Below are 17,162 nucleotides of genomic sequence, written 5' to 3'. Positions count from 1 at the left end.
GGTAGTTGGGAAAAGCACAAGTATATAGGGTATATACCCAGCCTAGAAAGCACATGAAAAATAATAAAACATGATATCAAAACAGTTAATGTTTGTGCCATCACCTTCATGATACAAGTCAGAAACCAGGCTAGAGAAATACACTTCCGAAATAATTTTAATCATTTTCAACAGAAAATAAAAATTTAATTATTCTTGTATATTGACGTGTTTTTCATGTCTTGAATAATACGCAGATTAGTGGCATATTAATGGCTGGCTTTAAATTAATCTTTATTTCTCTATCTAAAGTACACCTAATGTTCACTCTAAGACTATTAAATCATTTGTGGCATATAATTAATCTTATGTTAAATTTGTAATTAAAGGTTTAATCTTAAAAACAATTACTAATCAAAATATTTAAGAATTTTGTACATGATTAAAAAAATTTTTAATTGTACCAAAGGCTGTTCAGTGAAAAGGAGTTTCTTCCCCATTCCTGATCCAGTCCCATAGGCAACCTTTGATAGTTTAATCTTCCAGAGGTAGTCTATGCACATGTAAGGGTTTTTGTCTGTATTTTTTCCTTTTAAAAACAGAAATGTTAGCATAGATACTTGCTGGTTTGAACCTTGTTTTTTTTTCCTTAATATATCTAGTTTATAAATAACTCACAGTATAAAAAAGTATACAAAATCTTTAATGACCTAATGTGCAAACTTTAATTTGCCCTTAAATATCTACTAATATATTTTTATAATTTTTGTGCCTACACTTTTTGCAAGCAGTATGTGTCAGTAGTCTTTACTATTAATAAAAAGCAAATTTGGATAGAATCTTTCATTTATAGTATTGGGTTTTTTATTTTTTACTAAAAACATCTTGAAGTTCCTCAAAAATTTTGTGTGTCTTACACATCTGAACATTTTGGTAGGAGTACATGTTCTTCAGTAACTTGTTTCATCATCATGTGCCTTAAGCTCTATCAGTTAAGAGTTTGACTGCTAATGCTCCAGTTTTTGCTATTACTTGCTTCTGAGAAGATTGAACAGACCTGAAACCTTGAAAGATTTTTCTGGCTGCTCTTAATAAAATAGTAAGTAGGCCAAGAAAAGCACAGAAGATGTAAAATAGACATTCACACTCTACAAACTTGGCATAAGGCTGAATTCCTTATGAGGCAGAGTTCAGTCAGTTCTTAAGATAGTACAGTTGGACTTTCTCAGCATTGTGTTTGTCATTTTAATATATGAACATTAAATTCATGTACAAGAACAGTGAGTTTGGGGATGGCTAACAGATTTTGCTTAACTTTAAAAAAAATTAAGTAAAATTTTAGGTGGGCCCCCAGCTTGACCCCGAGGCCGGCACGCTGGCTTGGGAGCCAGCTCGCCCAGCTGTCAGCCTCCACCTCCACTTCCAGGAAGTCATTATGTGACTAATACGTTGTCATCAGATTTCCTCTGATTTACCATGAAGTGTATGTGAGAATGACATGCACTACCAAGAAATGTGGAATTACGTTCTAGCCTCCAGCTGTTACCTCGATCTATGAGAATGAAATGAAGGGGGAAAGTTGCCAGCGCATCATGCCTGTCTGAAACTTCAGTTTTCAGGCTGCAACAGAGGTGCTGAACAGTTAAATAATCCACGACACAAGTTACCTGGAACAAGTGTCCCTGAGACAGCTAGAGAAGTTACTAAGTTTTTTACGAGGTTACTTGTGGGGGCAGAGGTTGGCAAAACAATGGAACAAATTCATGGGAAACAATCATTTATCCCGAGGAAGACCTGAGCAAACTAGATGACAAGGCACTTGTCAAAAGGAAAAGCATCATGAACTTCTTGAGATAAATCATAAAGATGATCCAATTTTGTTTATGACATCGAAGTTGAGTTCCCATAGGATGGATAGGAGCGACTGCAGTCCTGTGGCTCAGAGGCAGCTGACGAGTTCTGATACCAAAAAACAATTTATTGGGCTAGCAGAAACTCCATGTTTATACAGAGAATATAGGTTAGTTCTAGAAAAGTCTGTAAAGAACACTAAATGTACATGTTGTGTCACATTTGGATTGACCGTGTTACTTTTCAAAACCAGGACATGGAAAGCATCTACTATGTAGGTGCATGGGGAACATAGGAAAAACAGAATATAGGAATCTGACTCTAAGGAACTTATAATCTAAAAGAATGTTTTGTTAAAAACTTTTGAAAAGCTAATTAACAGTATTAGGCAGCACAAAGATTAAAGCCAAATGCTCAAAAAATGTGAAAAGGGTCAGAGCCTAGATTACTGTAGAGTAGAACAGTCAGGCAAAACTTTGTCTTTTAATGGCGAGATGGGACTTTGGTCCTTGAAATGGTAGCATTTGAGTAGGAGCTTATATAGGATTCCAGAAGAGGGAAGGGTAGTCAAGAGAAAGGACTTAGAAAATTTTAACTGAGGGACAGTAAGCAAATTACAGTTTGATTAAGATTGGAGAGCATATATGGTTACCAGGGGATTGCCCTGTATGCATTATGTCTTCATATATATTTAACTCTTTTTAAGTATTTAATTCTGGAGCAGATACCCCTGCACAAAGCTCTGCAGCTGCAAGTGCATGTCATCTGATGGGCAGCAGGGGAATTCTGCCTCTCTGGTACCAGGAAATATACACCAAAGACAGGCTGAAACCCTGAACCTTTTTCCCGTAAGTAAGGTTGGTTTGTAAAATGGGAATTCTATCCATAATAAATGAATAGTAGGTACTGCCAAAAAAGAAGAAAACTTTCAGAAGGCTACATTTTTTCCATCAGCTAATTCAAATGTGGAGCCAGCAGCATTGTTCAGAAAGTTTTCCTGCATTCTGGGAGGTGAGATGACTGTCAGTTTGTTAGTCCTTAAAAATGGCAATACATAATACCTGTATGCTTGTTTATAAGGAATTGGAAGTGTTTATAAAGCTCCTAGTAGAGTGCCTGGCACAAAATTAATACATAAATAGTCACTAGGATTTGAGAACCAGTCACCTTTATATATTACTTATAAAATTACAGATGTTACCTAAAAAATACTAAAACAATTTATATAAATAATGATCCCATATATTAAGTAAAAAAACCAAGCCTCATCCTGATAAATCTCATTCCAATTCTAAAATTTAGGGGGAAGGCTAGTAATCTAAAAGTAAGAATACACATACAGACCTTAACACCTCCTAGAGGTTACTACCCCTAGGTAGATAGTAGGGATTGTGTTCCAATCCCAAATTTTTAAAGTATATTTTAACTACAGGCAGATCTAGAATGATGCATCCCATCTATTATAATTAAGCTAAAGAGAGGATTACTTGAATATCTTCCCAAGAATGTTAACAGACTTTATTTGACCTTGCCTAGAGTTTATAATACATTCTTTAATTTGTTCTTTATAATGAAAATTTGTCCTTTAATGATAGTTACATTACAGTTTTTACCCTAAAAACAACAGAACATTTGGTGAAGCAGATTAACAAACCAGAAATGACAATGTATATTCTAAAACATTCTTCTAGGATACAAACCAGTGAGTCATGTTGTGCATTTGAATTAGGAGTGAGATGATTTGTAGATTGTCACTCTGTTTCTGTATGCATTATACCACCTGAAGAGGGTCCCTATCTGTTTCTGACAGGACAATATTAATCTTATTCTCCAAGTGAGCACTCAGCATATCTCGAAGGTCAGAAAGAAAGCCTCGTTCAGTGTTGCTGTGTTCGCAGAGGATGACATTTATTCCTTGGGAAGTAGCATCTAAAATATCATGATGGGACATCTCACCTGCCAGCAAAGGAAAGAACAGATACTTAAATGTTAGACACAAAGTCTGTGCAATGCTGAGCCATAGCAGCAGAAAGACTAAGTCTGTATTCTGTACAAAGCAAGTGTAATACAGCAGAAATTCACATGCAAATCTACAAAGTTATGTCCAGTTTCTTACATGTCCTCCAACTTAAAAAAAGACAGACTTTCCTACGAGAATTCTAAATTCTTTCTTCTTGGCAGACCCAAAACAAGTATCCGAACTCGCATATCCAACAGTACCTAATACTGCCAGAACTAGACCTGTAAGAACACCCACTCATATTGTTTCCACAATAACACAGATGACCTGATAAATAAAGCGGGTCTTTCAGAAAGTTTCTTTCTTACATAAGTATTAAATACTTCAAGAAAATCCTAGGTATACTTTCCAGAAAACTCCTTTATACTTTGTGAGCACCAAAATTTTTACCATCAACCCTTGTCTACTTCATAAGGATGAAATGAGCTTTATGTTGTTCCCAAATTAAAATGGTATTTTCCTTTGACTCAGGCAAAATTCCTAGAAATTCTGTTACAGCTGGGAAAAGATTTTGGGAAAATTCAGATGTTTCGAATTTTTAAAAAGCCATTTATGAATCTGATGACTTCTAATTTAAGAGCAAAAATATTTTGTGCAAAATTTGGCTTGTTCATAAGTGTTATTTAAAAATAAATAAAAATAAAAAGATAAAATATAACGGAAAAAAGATTCTTAGAAAAAAGGGGACATTTCTCCCTCAGAAAAAAAGATTTTTAATCCTCACTCAAGGAAATTTTTTGTTGATTTCATAGAGGAAGAGAGAAATAGCAATGTGACACAAACATTGATCAGCTACCTCCCGCATGCATGCACCTCAACCAGGGAGGGATTGAACCTACAACCTTTTGATGTATAGAACGATGCTCTAACCAACTGAGCCAATTGGCCAGGCCCCCACCCCAGAAATTTTTAATTGCCCACATTTCCACCCCCATATGTCATTTCATTATAAGGAATATTTTTTACTTAAGCACCTTTTAAAACATCTTAATTTACAGCAGTAAAGTAAAAAGAGAAAAAGACACTAAGGTGGCCCAGTTAGAAGCCATGCTTTAGGGAAGACAAGTCTGGCTGCTCCAGTTATTATAAATGCACTGGCCAGAGAAGGCGTGAAAGTGGGGAAGTCCATGAAGACCCTACAGTAGCAGCTGAAAGCAAAGGGAAAAAAAGGTTTGGCACAGGATGGCAGCTTGGGGAAAAGAAAAAGCAAATAAGAGAATTCATGCAGTATCTGCAAGGAGCAAGTTCCCCACCTGCTGGTCTTTCTAGGATATTACCCTTAACAACCTAATTCCATGTCCAGTTCAACAGAAGGGTGATGAATGGCTGCAGACGCCTATATTTGTATATTTGGTCTTTTTGGCTGGTGCTTCTCAACCCTGAAGTTATATTAGAAGTGATGCTTCACAGATCATAGACATCTAAAGCCAGCCAGGTATGAAGATATTTTCTATTTCCCCAAGTAAATAGATAGGAAGGACATCTCAACTGTGTAAATTTATCTGATGCACATATTGCTTTATAAAAAAAAAACACCTAGTTTTAAAAAAGTCATTATTTATGAAGAGACAATCAGGCATCCCAAATTGAGAAATATATACTGAAGCAAATGGCCTACACCCTTCAAAAATGTCAATGCTCTGAAGACAAAGCTGAGTAACTATTCCAGGTGCTGTGTGTGATCATGGATTGTATACTGATCAGAAAAAGAAATGCTACAAATTTTGATCAGTTAGCAAAACCTGAATATAGAATATATTAAATAAGTGTTTTAACAATATTAAATTCCTGAATTTTTAAAAAAGATTTTATTTATTAACACTAATTCAGAAGAACCTATGCGCCTCTATGTTCACAGCAGCGCTATTTACAATAGCCAAGTGCTGGAAACAGCCTAAGTGCCCATCTATAGATGAGTGGATCAAAAAACTGTGGTACATTTACACAATGGAATACTATGTAGCAGAAAGAAAGAAGGAACTTCTACCTTTCGCAACAGATGGAAGAGGGTTAAGGGGGATGGGTGAAAAGGTGAAGGGATTAAGAAGTACAAACAGATACAAAATAGCCATGGGGATGTAAAGTACTGTATAGGAAAAGAGTAGCCAAAGAACACATATGCATGACCCATGGTCATGAACAAGTGTGGGGAACTGCCCAAGGGAGTACGGGGTGCTGGGTGGAGGGGGGCAAAGGGGGAAAAATTGGGACAACTGTAAAAGCATAATCCATAAAATATAATTTAAATGAAAAAGAAAAAAAGAAATGTGAAATAGTCGAATAATAAACTGTTAAGAATATGGTATGCCCCCAGTTTTGGTGTAGTTTCTATTTCGTTCAGGTTCAAAAAACATTAGCTCCATCTATATGCCAGGTGCTACCCTAAAATTTGCTACTTTTTAACTTGTAAAAAGAAACCAAGGTTGGGAAAAGACTCACAAAAGGGCAGAGAAAAGATCCAAAGGCTGTCCTACCTGTGAAGTAAAGGTCGGCTTCTGCTCCCTGCAGAACACTGCTCCCAGAACCAGCACACAGAGCCACAACTCTGACTTGGGATTCTTCAAGATACAGGAAACAAGAAACCAATACTTTACAATCCCCCTTCATTTTAATATTATAATTGATACCAAGAATTGTAAATGTAATGCAGATTTCACTCCTGGACACATCATCAGTATATGAATTTTGCTTAGTGAATTTTAAAAAACAACATATCTTCACATAAGCTAACAGGTTATTCTTTGGTATTGCATAGCCAACCCAAGGCAGGGTTCTTATTCCCTTGGACAACTATGGCTGCACAAGCCCATATGGGGCACTGCTGAGTAATGCTAATAGTACCACTCTAGACTTTATTGGCATGTACTAGGTATAGTAACCTCACCTGGATCCCCCGACAACAGGGAGAGGTAGGCAGGTACTATCTCAAGCGAGGAAGCAGAGGAACTAAAAGGGCTAGAGGAATGCTACAAGTGGATTTGACACATTTTTAAATGCCATATTTACTTCAATGAGAACATTCTCAAAAGAGTGAGATAACAGAAGTTTTCAAGCAAAATCCAACAACTATTTACTTAGCACTTAGGTTTCCAGGATGGACACTTCATTAGTGGTCACATGATAGCGCTATTTCAAAGGAGGGGCTTTGGAGTTGGGTCTGAAAACACATACCACTTCTGCCATTTATTTTCTTCGGAAATTAGTTCTTATGAGTTATTTGATCAATTGTGGACTTTTGGATAAGTTACTTAACTCTCCGAACCTCAATGTTTTCACTGATACAATGGGAACACTAATACCTACCACATAGCCAATAGCTAGCACTGACTGCACTTAATGTATACCAGTCATGTGCCCTGTCACATGGGTTACATACATCTACCTCAATGAGTTAGGTTTTATTATTACTACAGTTTTTATAGACATGGCTACCAGGAACCAAAGGGGTTAAATAACTTCTCAAAATCACGCAGCAAATAGGGCAGATAAATTTGAACTCAAGACATTCCAGACATACAGGAGACTTCCTTCCAAGATGGAGGCCTAGACTGACACGCTCCATCTCCCTCCACAACTAAGAAAGAATACAACTACCACAAAACCAGAAATAACCAGAAGTTCCAGAAAATAAGTGGAAGTCCAATGTATGAAGTTATAAAGAAGTGCTTGTCCGGACAGGTAGGAGGGGCAAAGCTGGGGCGGAGAGTTCAAGCTGTGCTGTCCGTGGCAGTAGCAGCAAGGGCGGCAGGACAGCGGTAAGTACAGACACCTGCATTTAAGGGGAGGTGAGAAGCGCCTGGGGAGCACCCTCGGCTGCAGAACAGACCCAGCCGCTTGCGATTCCAAAGCCGGGGAAGGCAGACGCCCATTGCCTCAAACTGTGAGGGCTGGAGGGCATGGGGACGGAGGAGGAGGCTCCTGGTCTCTCAGCCGAGAGTGAACGGCAAGAATCCATCTTGGACCCCCACCCCTGCAGAAAACACCAGTGTGGTGAGAAGGGTCACCCGGTTGTGATGAGTGCACAAGACTCCGCCCCCTATAGCGTAGGAGGCGTGACAGCCCCGCCCAGGAAGCAAAGGTAAACATAAAACTGTCAGGATGGCACAGATCATGATAGAGATCCCGGTGACACAGCTGACCAGACAGCAAATATCTAATCTAATGGACCAGCAGATAGATAATCTTTCTGAAGCTCAGTTCAGAGCTGTGGTTATAAAAATGCTTACAGATCTAACAGCAGATCTTAAACAAGATGAGGAAGGAATGAAGGCTAGTCCTGCTGAAATGAACGAAAACACATACAAAACTAGTGGTGAGGGAAAGAAAACCGGGTATCAAATTAACAAATCGGAACACAGGGAAGGAACAAGCAGTCAACCAGTGCAGAAAGAGGAAACAAAAAGTGAGGAAAATGAGGAAAGGCTCAGAAACTTATTGGACAGTTATAAGAGGGCCAACATCCGAATCATAGGGCTGCCAGAAAGTGAAGAACTAGAAATTGAAAAATTATGTGAAAAAATAATGAAGCAGAACTTCCCTAACTTGGGGAAGGAAATATACTTACAGGTCCAGGAAGCACAGAGAGTTCCAATAAAACTGGACCCAGGGAAACCACACCAAGACACATTATAACCAAAATGTCAAAAATTAAGGATAAAGAGAGAATCTTAAAAGCAGCAAGAGAGAAGAGAATTATGTACAAAGGGGTCCCAATAAGACTATCAGTCAGCTGATTTCTCAAAGGAGACTCTGCAGGCAAGAAGGGACTGGCAAGAAATACTCAAAGTAACGAAAAGCAAAAACCTACAACCACTATTACTCTATCCAGCGAAGCTGTCATTCAGAATAGAAGGGCAGAGAAAGTGCTTCCAGGACAAAGTAAAACTGAAGGAGTTCATCAGATCCAAACCACTGTTATATGAAATGTTAAAGGGACTTGTTTAGGAGGAAGATCAAAACTATGAACATTAAAATGAAAACTGTATCACAACAACCAACAACAGAAGCTAGGAAATTGAAACAAAGGCAGACTAAGCAGGCAACGAGAGTGAGAAAAGAATTATAGGTATGGGGAACATTATGCGGGGAGGTCAGCAGGGAGAGGGAAGTGGGCAAAGGGAGGGAGATGGTGCAGGAATTAAGAAGCATAGTAGGAGGGAGTGGAGTCGACAGGAAGATGTTGAGAAGAACTATATGCACAACCAATTGCCATGGACTAAGCGGGGGGGACAACTAGAGGGAGGGGGGTTACTGGGTGGAGGGGAGCAAGGGAAAAGAAATTGGGACAACTGTAACTGTATAATCAATAAAGCATATTAAAAAAAAAAAGACATTCCGAATTCACACAACCTCTGGTCTCCTTTGGAGTGGAAACTCACATTCTTCAGACACTCAGTACAGTGCTCGCCAAACTGCAGGGGTCCAACAAATGTCCTGTTCATTCCTTTTCTTCCCAAAAGTAGTGGGAAAAGCCAAAAGAAAAGACAGTGTCTACAAGACTCTGCAACTGTGGTGGATCACTTCACTTAGTAGGACCTCAGTATAAAAACGTCACTGGTATCGTAAAACGGTGAGATCTGCATGGTAGTTGGAGCCATTATAATTTCCTGGCACATGGTAGGATGGTACTTCATGCCCAACCTGGGTTAGGTTGGGCAATGTGACTAACTTGGGACTATGAGTTAAACAGAAGTTCATTTCTAGGCCAGAATGTTTAACTGATTATTTAAGACTCTCCAAAACTCTCCCTCTGCAACAGCAACCTGCCCACAACGGGCAGATTTTCCCTGCTGATTTGAGATGAACAGTGTGATGGAGAAATACATCTTGTTGAAGCCAATCAGATGGTTACCACAGCACACCCTGATCAATAGTGTAAACCAGTCAGTTATTCTCATGACTGCCAACAGATTTTCTTTCACTTACATTAATACAATGTTAACAGTACGTATACTGGACAAAAAAAGGACACACATTTACCTAAGGTCCTCCCTACCCCAAGAGCAAGGCGAATATGAGATAGTTTTAGGTGTCTTTTGATTCGCTCAATCATGGTTGCCAAGGAGACAGATTCATCCAGTGTGCATAACCGTCCCATTCCAGTGTGCAGAAGCAGAGGCTGAAGAGAAACAGAAGATAGAAAAAATGTCAATCATCAGCCTAAACAACGAACCTACAGAACAAACAGCAAATGCTGAGATCAGTATAACATGCACACTGTGCGCTCACCACAGCCAGCTCCAGGCTAAAGTTTGTATCCAGGGGCTACAAATCTGGCAAAAATATTCTCTGATTTGTAGGAGCTCATGGTCTCCTGGGAAGGCAGATGTTTTAAAATAAATAATCATAATAAAAGTGTTTAAATACAAGGCAGGTACTATTTTTTAATGACTGTATGATGGAATGACAAAATAAATGAGATGGGTCTTGGGGGTGGGGATACTTGGAAAAAGTACAATCCAAGGTTTTACAAGAACTTGGGTCTTGCAGACAGATGCGAAAAGAGTTAAAAGAGAAGTGACGTCAAGTGCAGTGTGGAAGGACAGGGATAAAGTGAGAGGCGGAAAGGCATCCTGAACAGAGGATGTGCGTAGTGGTGTCGACGTGTGAGAGCACACTGAAGGCAGATCTAAAAGCAGACAGTATTGATGGAGTGCAGAGCAAGGGATGGCGACCAAGACGCTGGCGACGGGGGCCACGGCCAGTCATGAAAGGCTTGGTACGCTAAGTCTGGATTGTCTCCTGTAGGTGCCACTTAGGAGACCACTCACATTCCAAGTGAAGGAATATGAGAGTTTTTAACTTCTGTGGTAGCAAAGTAAATAGAGAGGAGAAACATTTATAGATTTGGGTACAGGATCAGCAGGGCTTGGATTTACAGGAGCAGGGAGAATTGTGGAAATTTGGAAAATAAGGTAGATGATGATGCCACCAATGAAATAGAAAAAAGAAAAGTGGGGATAAGGTCAATTTTGTATATATTTATTGTTCTTTAAAATACTTGTGGGATCCATAAATGGAAAATGTTTAGAAACTAATTGGAAATATGGGTTTATTATTTGTTTTAATTTTCAACTTAAGAAGTCAAACTGAGCCGGAAAGTAAAGACATACGAATCATCAGACAAATAGCTGCCAAGTTAAAGGAGTGAATAAAACGATCCAGGCAGAGGGCATAAAAGACCACCAAACCTGTAACCTGCAACCGAGTCTCTATCCCTGAAGACTACAGCTATGGTCTGAATGCTTCTGTTCCCCGACAATTCATATTGAAAACCTAACCCCCAAATGTATTAGGAGGTGAAGCCTTTGGGAGGTGCTTAAGTCATGAGGGTAGATACCACACAAATGGAATCAGTGCATTATAGGAGAGAGAGTCCAGAGAGATCCCTCGTCCCTTCCAGCATGTGAGGCCCCAGAGAGAAGACGCATCTATGAATTAGAAGTGGGCTCTTACCAGACACCATTCCATATCTACCCATGCCATGATCTTTGACTTTTCAGTCTCCAGAACTGGGAGAAATAAGTTTGTTTATAAGCTATCCAGTCTGTGGTATTTTCTTACAGCTGCCCAAATGCGCTGAAGCAGTCCAAATGGACCAAGGCAAGTATCAACATCACTCTGTTCCTGGAATGTCTTCCTTTCGGATTATACTTTCCAGGGAATGTGCCCTCATCATCACTGTGTGCTTCTTCCAGGTAACAGTGAATAGCCTACTGATTTAACAATTTTCAAATGAATTTTTCAAACAAAAATGCTCAGCAATATAAGATATTTTTATTACCTTTTCCAGTGACAGAATTTCAGTCTTCTGATAAAGTTGCCTATTCTGGGAAAGGAAAGCCACCACCTGCATCAAAGCCTGCTGACTACAATTCAGACTGATCCGTGTTTGTTCTTCATCATCAGTCCTAGAAAAAAGTCACTCACTGGTTTAGGAAAAATATAAACAAAATGTATATTAAACAATCCATAGTTTACAATCTCCAACAATAGATTAGATTTATATGGAATTTAGGATTTAATTCCAAACCAAATTATTTTCTAGAATAGTGTTTTTCAAACTTTAGAATGCATCAAAATCACCTTGTGGATGATTTAAATCACAGGTTGCTGGGCCCCACCCCCAGTTCCGATTCAGTAGGTCTAGGTGGAGTCTGAGAATTTACTGTTCTAACAAGTTCCCAGTGATGCTGATACTGCTGGCCCAACATCGAAATCACTGTTCTGTTTTTTAAAAATTATTTATTTACTTATTTATTTATAGAGAGAGGGGAAGGGAAGGATAAAAAGAGGGAGAGAAACATCAATGTAGTTGCCTCTCACGCGCCCCCAACTGGGAACCTGGCCTGCAACCTGGGCATGTGTCCTGACTGGGAATTGAACCAGCGACCCTTTGGTTTGCAAGCCGGCACTCAATCCACTGAGCCACACTAGCCAGGGCTATTCTAACTGTTCTTAAGCCAGTCATGCTTTGTCTCCTAAAATGACAGCTGCTGGACCCTTTTACAGACCCAGTGAAACAACATCTATGAATGGGCTAGGGCAAACTGAATTCTTTTTAAAGCCCTAGAGAAATTAATTTTCAAACATCACTGCATGCAAGAATTTCCTGAACAGATTCTCAAGCAAACCCCATTCTAATTACAGAGATCTGGGACGAAGTAAAAAATCTACATTTCTCATAAGTACCCCATGAACAATGATGCAGGAGGCCCTTGAATCACCCTTTGAGAAGCAATGCCATAGAGCCTCTCCAAAAAAGACTGGTATCAGGAAAGTTTTGGCCCTGGATGGTGTGGGTCAGTGAATTAAGCGCCATCCTGCAAACTGAAAGGTTGCCTGTTCGATTCCCGGTCAGGGTGCATGCCTGGGTTGAGGGCCGGGTCCCCAGTCTGGGATGCGTAAGAGGCAACCAAGCATTGATGTTTCTCTCCCACTCTTTCTCCTCCCCTTCCCCTCTCTCTGAAAATAAATGAATAAAATCTTTTTAAAAAATAAATAAAAAGAAAATAAGTAAATATAAAATTCTATTGTAGAACTAAAAGGCACTTTAAAACATAATCTGGACATGTAGTTGTCAATATTATAATCATTTGTGGAGCTTTGAAAATAAAAACAAAAACAATGCCTGGGTCCTGACTAATGGTAAAACCCACGTATTATCTGGAATATGGTAAAACTAGAACCGAACTACATATTCATGGTTTGTTTGTTTTTTTAAAGTCCTTCAGTTAGGAAGAGGAATGCTTAAAGAATCTATAGTACATCCATAATAAGAAACATTACTGAGCAGCTAAAAAGAGAACTTATATACCTACGTGAAATTCTCTAAGATATCTTGTTAATAAAAAGGTAAATACACCATACCATTTAATTAAGAGGACAATGAATAAAAATAAATTATACATTTCTTCATGTCTTTATATGTGTTTGAAAAGATACTCACTTTTCTGAAAGCAAGGAAAAAGATGACTTGAGTTGAAGATACTGGGATTGAGTAGAAGGGGCAAGGAAGATTTTTGTATTGTTTAACTTTTTCATGCTTTACTTGTATAATTTTCTTTTAATTTTGGCACTTACACAGCAGTTCAGTATGATAAAAGAAATTCATGACTAGAATCTATGCAAAGTCCTATAAATAATTTTTCTTGAGATTCTTAAAATTCTCCAATACTGTTAGAGCACATTTGCAATAATTTTACTGTAAGATATCTATACATAAACAACTCATCAAAAAAGTCACTTTTTGGTGTAGGCTGACACAGAGTTCCATTTTATTAAAAAGTCATTATATTTTTTTGTTTTCTAAACAATTATTAAATCCTAGGTGTGTACAACTTGTTTTTTATAGGATAAATCAACCTAAAAGAAAATCTCCTAGGAGGCAACATTTTGGTACCTGTCCTAAATAAATAAGTGATTGACCTTATAAGAGGCACCTCAATGTAATGGGAACTGGGAACTAATAAAAGTAAACCTGTGTTATCAGTATATCATGAGGGTTTATCTATATACAGACATACGTCATTTTATTGAGTTTCACAGGTGTCGTGTTTTTTTAAAAATTGTAGGCAAGACCCTCCACCCACAAAAAGATTACAACTCACTTTGTTATCAAGGTTGATTACACTTGTCTGGACCCAAACCCACAATATCTCCGAGGTATGCCTGTTCCCTAAAGGAAAAACAACTACTTTTCACCATTACCAGGAATATGAGAAATACTGTCTGTAATACGTAGAACCTCCTCCCACCCAGGAAATTCTGTTTCTTATCATTTTTATTGTTTTATTGTTTTGAAAACTCCTCCTTGAGGACCCAAATGAGAAGCATGCTTTATAAACCCATCCCAGAAAAAACAATTTGCTTCAAACCTAAATGCCATAACTATAGAATATGTAAGGAAGATCCTTAACAAATAAATATCCACCAAAAAAAAAAAAAAAAAAAAGAGAAAAATATACTGTACCTAGCCGAAAAAGAGGTGACAGAAACATCTGAAATTCCTTTCACTGTAGAAATGACTTTGTCCAGGTCTTGAGTGCAGTTAACATTAAATTCTACTCTGTGTGTTCCCTCTGTTGGGCAGTTAGGTGCTTTGGAAGGATGTATGGGCCTGGAGGTGCAAAGTCCTAGAAAAAAAATTGTAGGAAAATGGAGTTTTTGTGGTTTTTTAATTTAAAAAAGATTAAACTATTATAAGCAAAACTTATAAAAAATTATTTTTAAAAATTCGTTCACAAATGCTTATATACTATACACACATATACATATTCCTTACATATACATCCAGCAGTACCCAAAACAAGCGATTTAACAGACATACAAAATCAAATTTATTTTCAAAATTAAGTTTTCCAGTAGACTATTAAATATCACAAATATTTGGACAAGAAAGACTGATGCATGAGTTTTTAGATGATATATAAAATTGTGACTACTTCTTAAATTTATTGAGGTAAACAATGATTCAGGATGCAAATGCTCATATCTACCTGACTACATCAATCCAGATTATATATATCCCGGTAAAAGCTTTAGCCCAAAATGAGCAAATTACAAAGACTTACTAAAAATAAAGCTAAAACACATGTGCTGAATTCCCTCATTAAAACTCTGATGTCTGTTTGAGCGATATATTAAGTATATTCTGGAGAAGCCTGAGCTTTCAATTCCATTTAACAAGCGTTTCTGGAGTGACTGGGGGGTAGGCATTATGCTACATGAGTGAGGAATCACAAAGCTCACTGTAGTAGTGAAGATGTCCTATCCTCTCCTTATTCATCAATAATAAAAATTTTATTTTTCAAATGCAATTTAATTGCCAGATTTCAACATTATTGTTTTTAAATATATTATGCAACCATGGAATGGTCCCACACTGAAAGCAGTTAAAGCTCTATTGCAAAGACATTCTAAAATTTCAAAGCACTTATAGGGAAAATATGAAACATGAGAGAAAAAGAGGCTTCTCACCAAGCCCTTTAGCCAACCAGCTGTTCACTCCCTGGGGTGCAGCATCATAGGCTGTGTGAGGAGAGTAAACAGCGACTCTGTTCTCCAGAGCCCGGATCACCAGGCGCTCCTTCCAGGTTTTCCAGGTTATGCGCTTCATGGGTCGGAAAATAGGCGGATGGTAGGAGAGAATGAAATCAGTCTTCTTTTGCAGCGCCTCCTCCATCACTTCTTCGGTCAAGTCATTGGTCAGGAAGAGTGTGTTTACAGTGTGTGGTGGGCTTGGTTCCACCAGTAATCCAACATTGTCCCAACTCTCAGCAAATGAGAGGGATGCAAAGTCATTCAGGGAGGAAAGGAGAGCCTTCAGATCCATGCAGGAACAGGAAGGACTGCGGATCAGGGAATGAACAAGCCGGACTGTTGTGGAGACCAGTCGTACGTGAGATGACAACATACAGAAGTCAAGTAAAACTGAGTATCTGAAGTCAAAATGCAGAAAATGGTACACATGTACACTTTAGGCCTGGACTTCTGCAAAACATGAGCAAAAGAGCTACAGTCATACATATACCTGGTTTCAGATACTGCCTCTGCCACTTACCAGCAGCACATGGTATTTTAGGTAAGTCATTTAACCTCTCTGAGCCTGCTTCCTCATGTATAAAACATAAACACTACAACCTACCTCAAAGACCATCTGGAGGAGCAAATGGATTAATATATATCTCGCCTGGCACAAGCCTGGTACATAATACACTAATGCTCACCACCCTCTCCCCAGCCCCTACCACATTCCTACTTCAACCCCTCTCCTGTCTTCTCCATTTCTCTAAATATTACCCTTCCTTTCAAACCCCCTTCAGCTTCCTAAATAAAGCTTTTCTTGACAAACCTTCATTTTCAGTGTCTCTCTCCTCCCTGCTCTGCCCCATTCTGCCCTAGTATTCTCATAACATTACATTCCTGTTTGTTTGTCTTTTCAGTATGCTAATGCTGCTGGAAAACAGAAACTATCTTTTATGTATCTCAGTATCACCAACATAGACCAGACTAAATGCTTCCTGCACTGACCCCACCCCCCGCCCCCATCACAGAATTTGGAGTTAGGGTGGTATATATTAGTATGAAAAAGTACTTTATCAAAACAATAACAATATATATAAATAGTTAAGTGCTTCATAAGATGAACAGATGCATTGCTCCAAATGGGCAGGGTGAAAGCAGGAAAAGGCAGAGCTGCTGCCCGTGAACCAACACCTGTTACAGGAAGGCTAGGCTCCAAGGTGGGAGAGTGTTCAGAGTCTGTAAGCCTTCTAGACAGCTATATCCAATACAAAGAAAACATTGTCAACTCCATTCTTAAATTTAGTATCCATGAACACTTCTGTTTTTGAAGAAAAGCATTTCATATGCACAATAATTTGCAAGAAAGCATAGCCAGCTGTAAATTTAAAGTATTCATAATCCAATGATTTCAAAACCAATTTTTAAAACATTTATACAGCTAAAATACTTAATATGAGATGTAAGTACTTAGTCTATACTGTGTATCATTTGAAGTGATGTGGAGCCTCTGTTAACCACCCAAGCTTAGGGCCCTGGAAGATCTTCTAATGTCTTTATGCCACTCCCACTCTCCAGATTTCACATCCTGATATTATTCCACTCTCCAGACACTTCTAAATCTGGCAAGCATGAAAGTGAAGCTCTAGTGGGCCATCTATACTTGTGTTACCTATTGTTACATTTGAAAGAGCCCTTGGAAACAACAGAACAACACTCATTTCACAGATTAGGAAATGGCAAAGCTGTGTTGCTTGATGCCACAATTAATAACAATGGGAGGCGGCAC

General features: G+C 38.5%; 1 protein-coding gene and 1 pseudogene across 2 annotated transcripts; one reads left to right on the top strand and one right to left on the bottom strand.

Moving 5' to 3' along the window:
• The first annotated feature begins 1,466 nt into the window (after window positions 1–1,466).
• Window positions 1,467–1,942, top strand: LOC150022486 (centrosomal protein of 19 kDa pseudogene; annotated as a pseudogene).
• Window positions 1,943–3,226: 1,284 nt separating this feature from the next.
• NIF3L1 (NGG1 interacting factor 3 like 1) lies at window positions 3,227–15,861 on the bottom strand. Of its 2 annotated transcripts, none has more exons than XM_090282411.1 (6): window positions 15,329–15,860; window positions 14,322–14,484; window positions 11,634–11,760; window positions 9,830–9,968; window positions 6,325–6,408; window positions 3,227–3,786 (listed from the first exon to the last, which is right to left on the bottom strand). In XM_090282411.1, exons 1-6 carry the CDS (start codon window positions 15,762–15,764, stop codon window positions 3,602–3,604), a joined length of 1,134 nt encoding a protein of 377 aa, XP_090138537.1. In that variant the 5' UTR covers window positions 15,765–15,860; the 3' UTR covers window positions 3,227–3,601. The 2 variants fall into 2 exon arrangements, with proteins under 2 accessions (XP_090138537.1, XP_090138547.1); XM_090282421.1 differs by having other exon boundaries at window positions 3,698–3,786; window positions 9,846–9,968; window positions 15,329–15,861.
• Between the last annotated feature and the right edge of the window lie 1,301 nt (window positions 15,862–17,162).

Source organism: Furipterus horrens, unplaced genomic scaffold (assembly GCF_987537825.1).
Source record: "Furipterus horrens unplaced genomic scaffold, mFurHor1.1.pri manual_scaffold_1, whole genome shotgun sequence".
NCBI classification, from domain to species: domain Eukaryota; kingdom Metazoa; phylum Chordata; class Mammalia; order Chiroptera; family Furipteridae; genus Furipterus; species Furipterus horrens.
Note: the sequence above shows the minus strand (reverse complement) of the source record. Positions and strands in the feature narration are given on the sequence as shown.

Coding starts and splice junctions, on each gene's coding strand:
- NIF3L1 (XM_090282411.1), bottom strand. CDS start 15,764: ATGTTGTCATCTCACGTACGACTGGTCTCCACAACAGTCCGGCTTGTT. Junction 11,761..14,321: donor GTCACCTCTTTTTCGGCTAG/GTACAGTATATT, acceptor ACTTTTTTCTAG/GACTGATGATGAAGAACAAA. Junction 3,787..6,324: donor AGCCGACCTTTACTTCACAG/GTAGGACAGCCT, acceptor CTTTGCTGGCAG/GTGAGATGTCCCATCATGAT.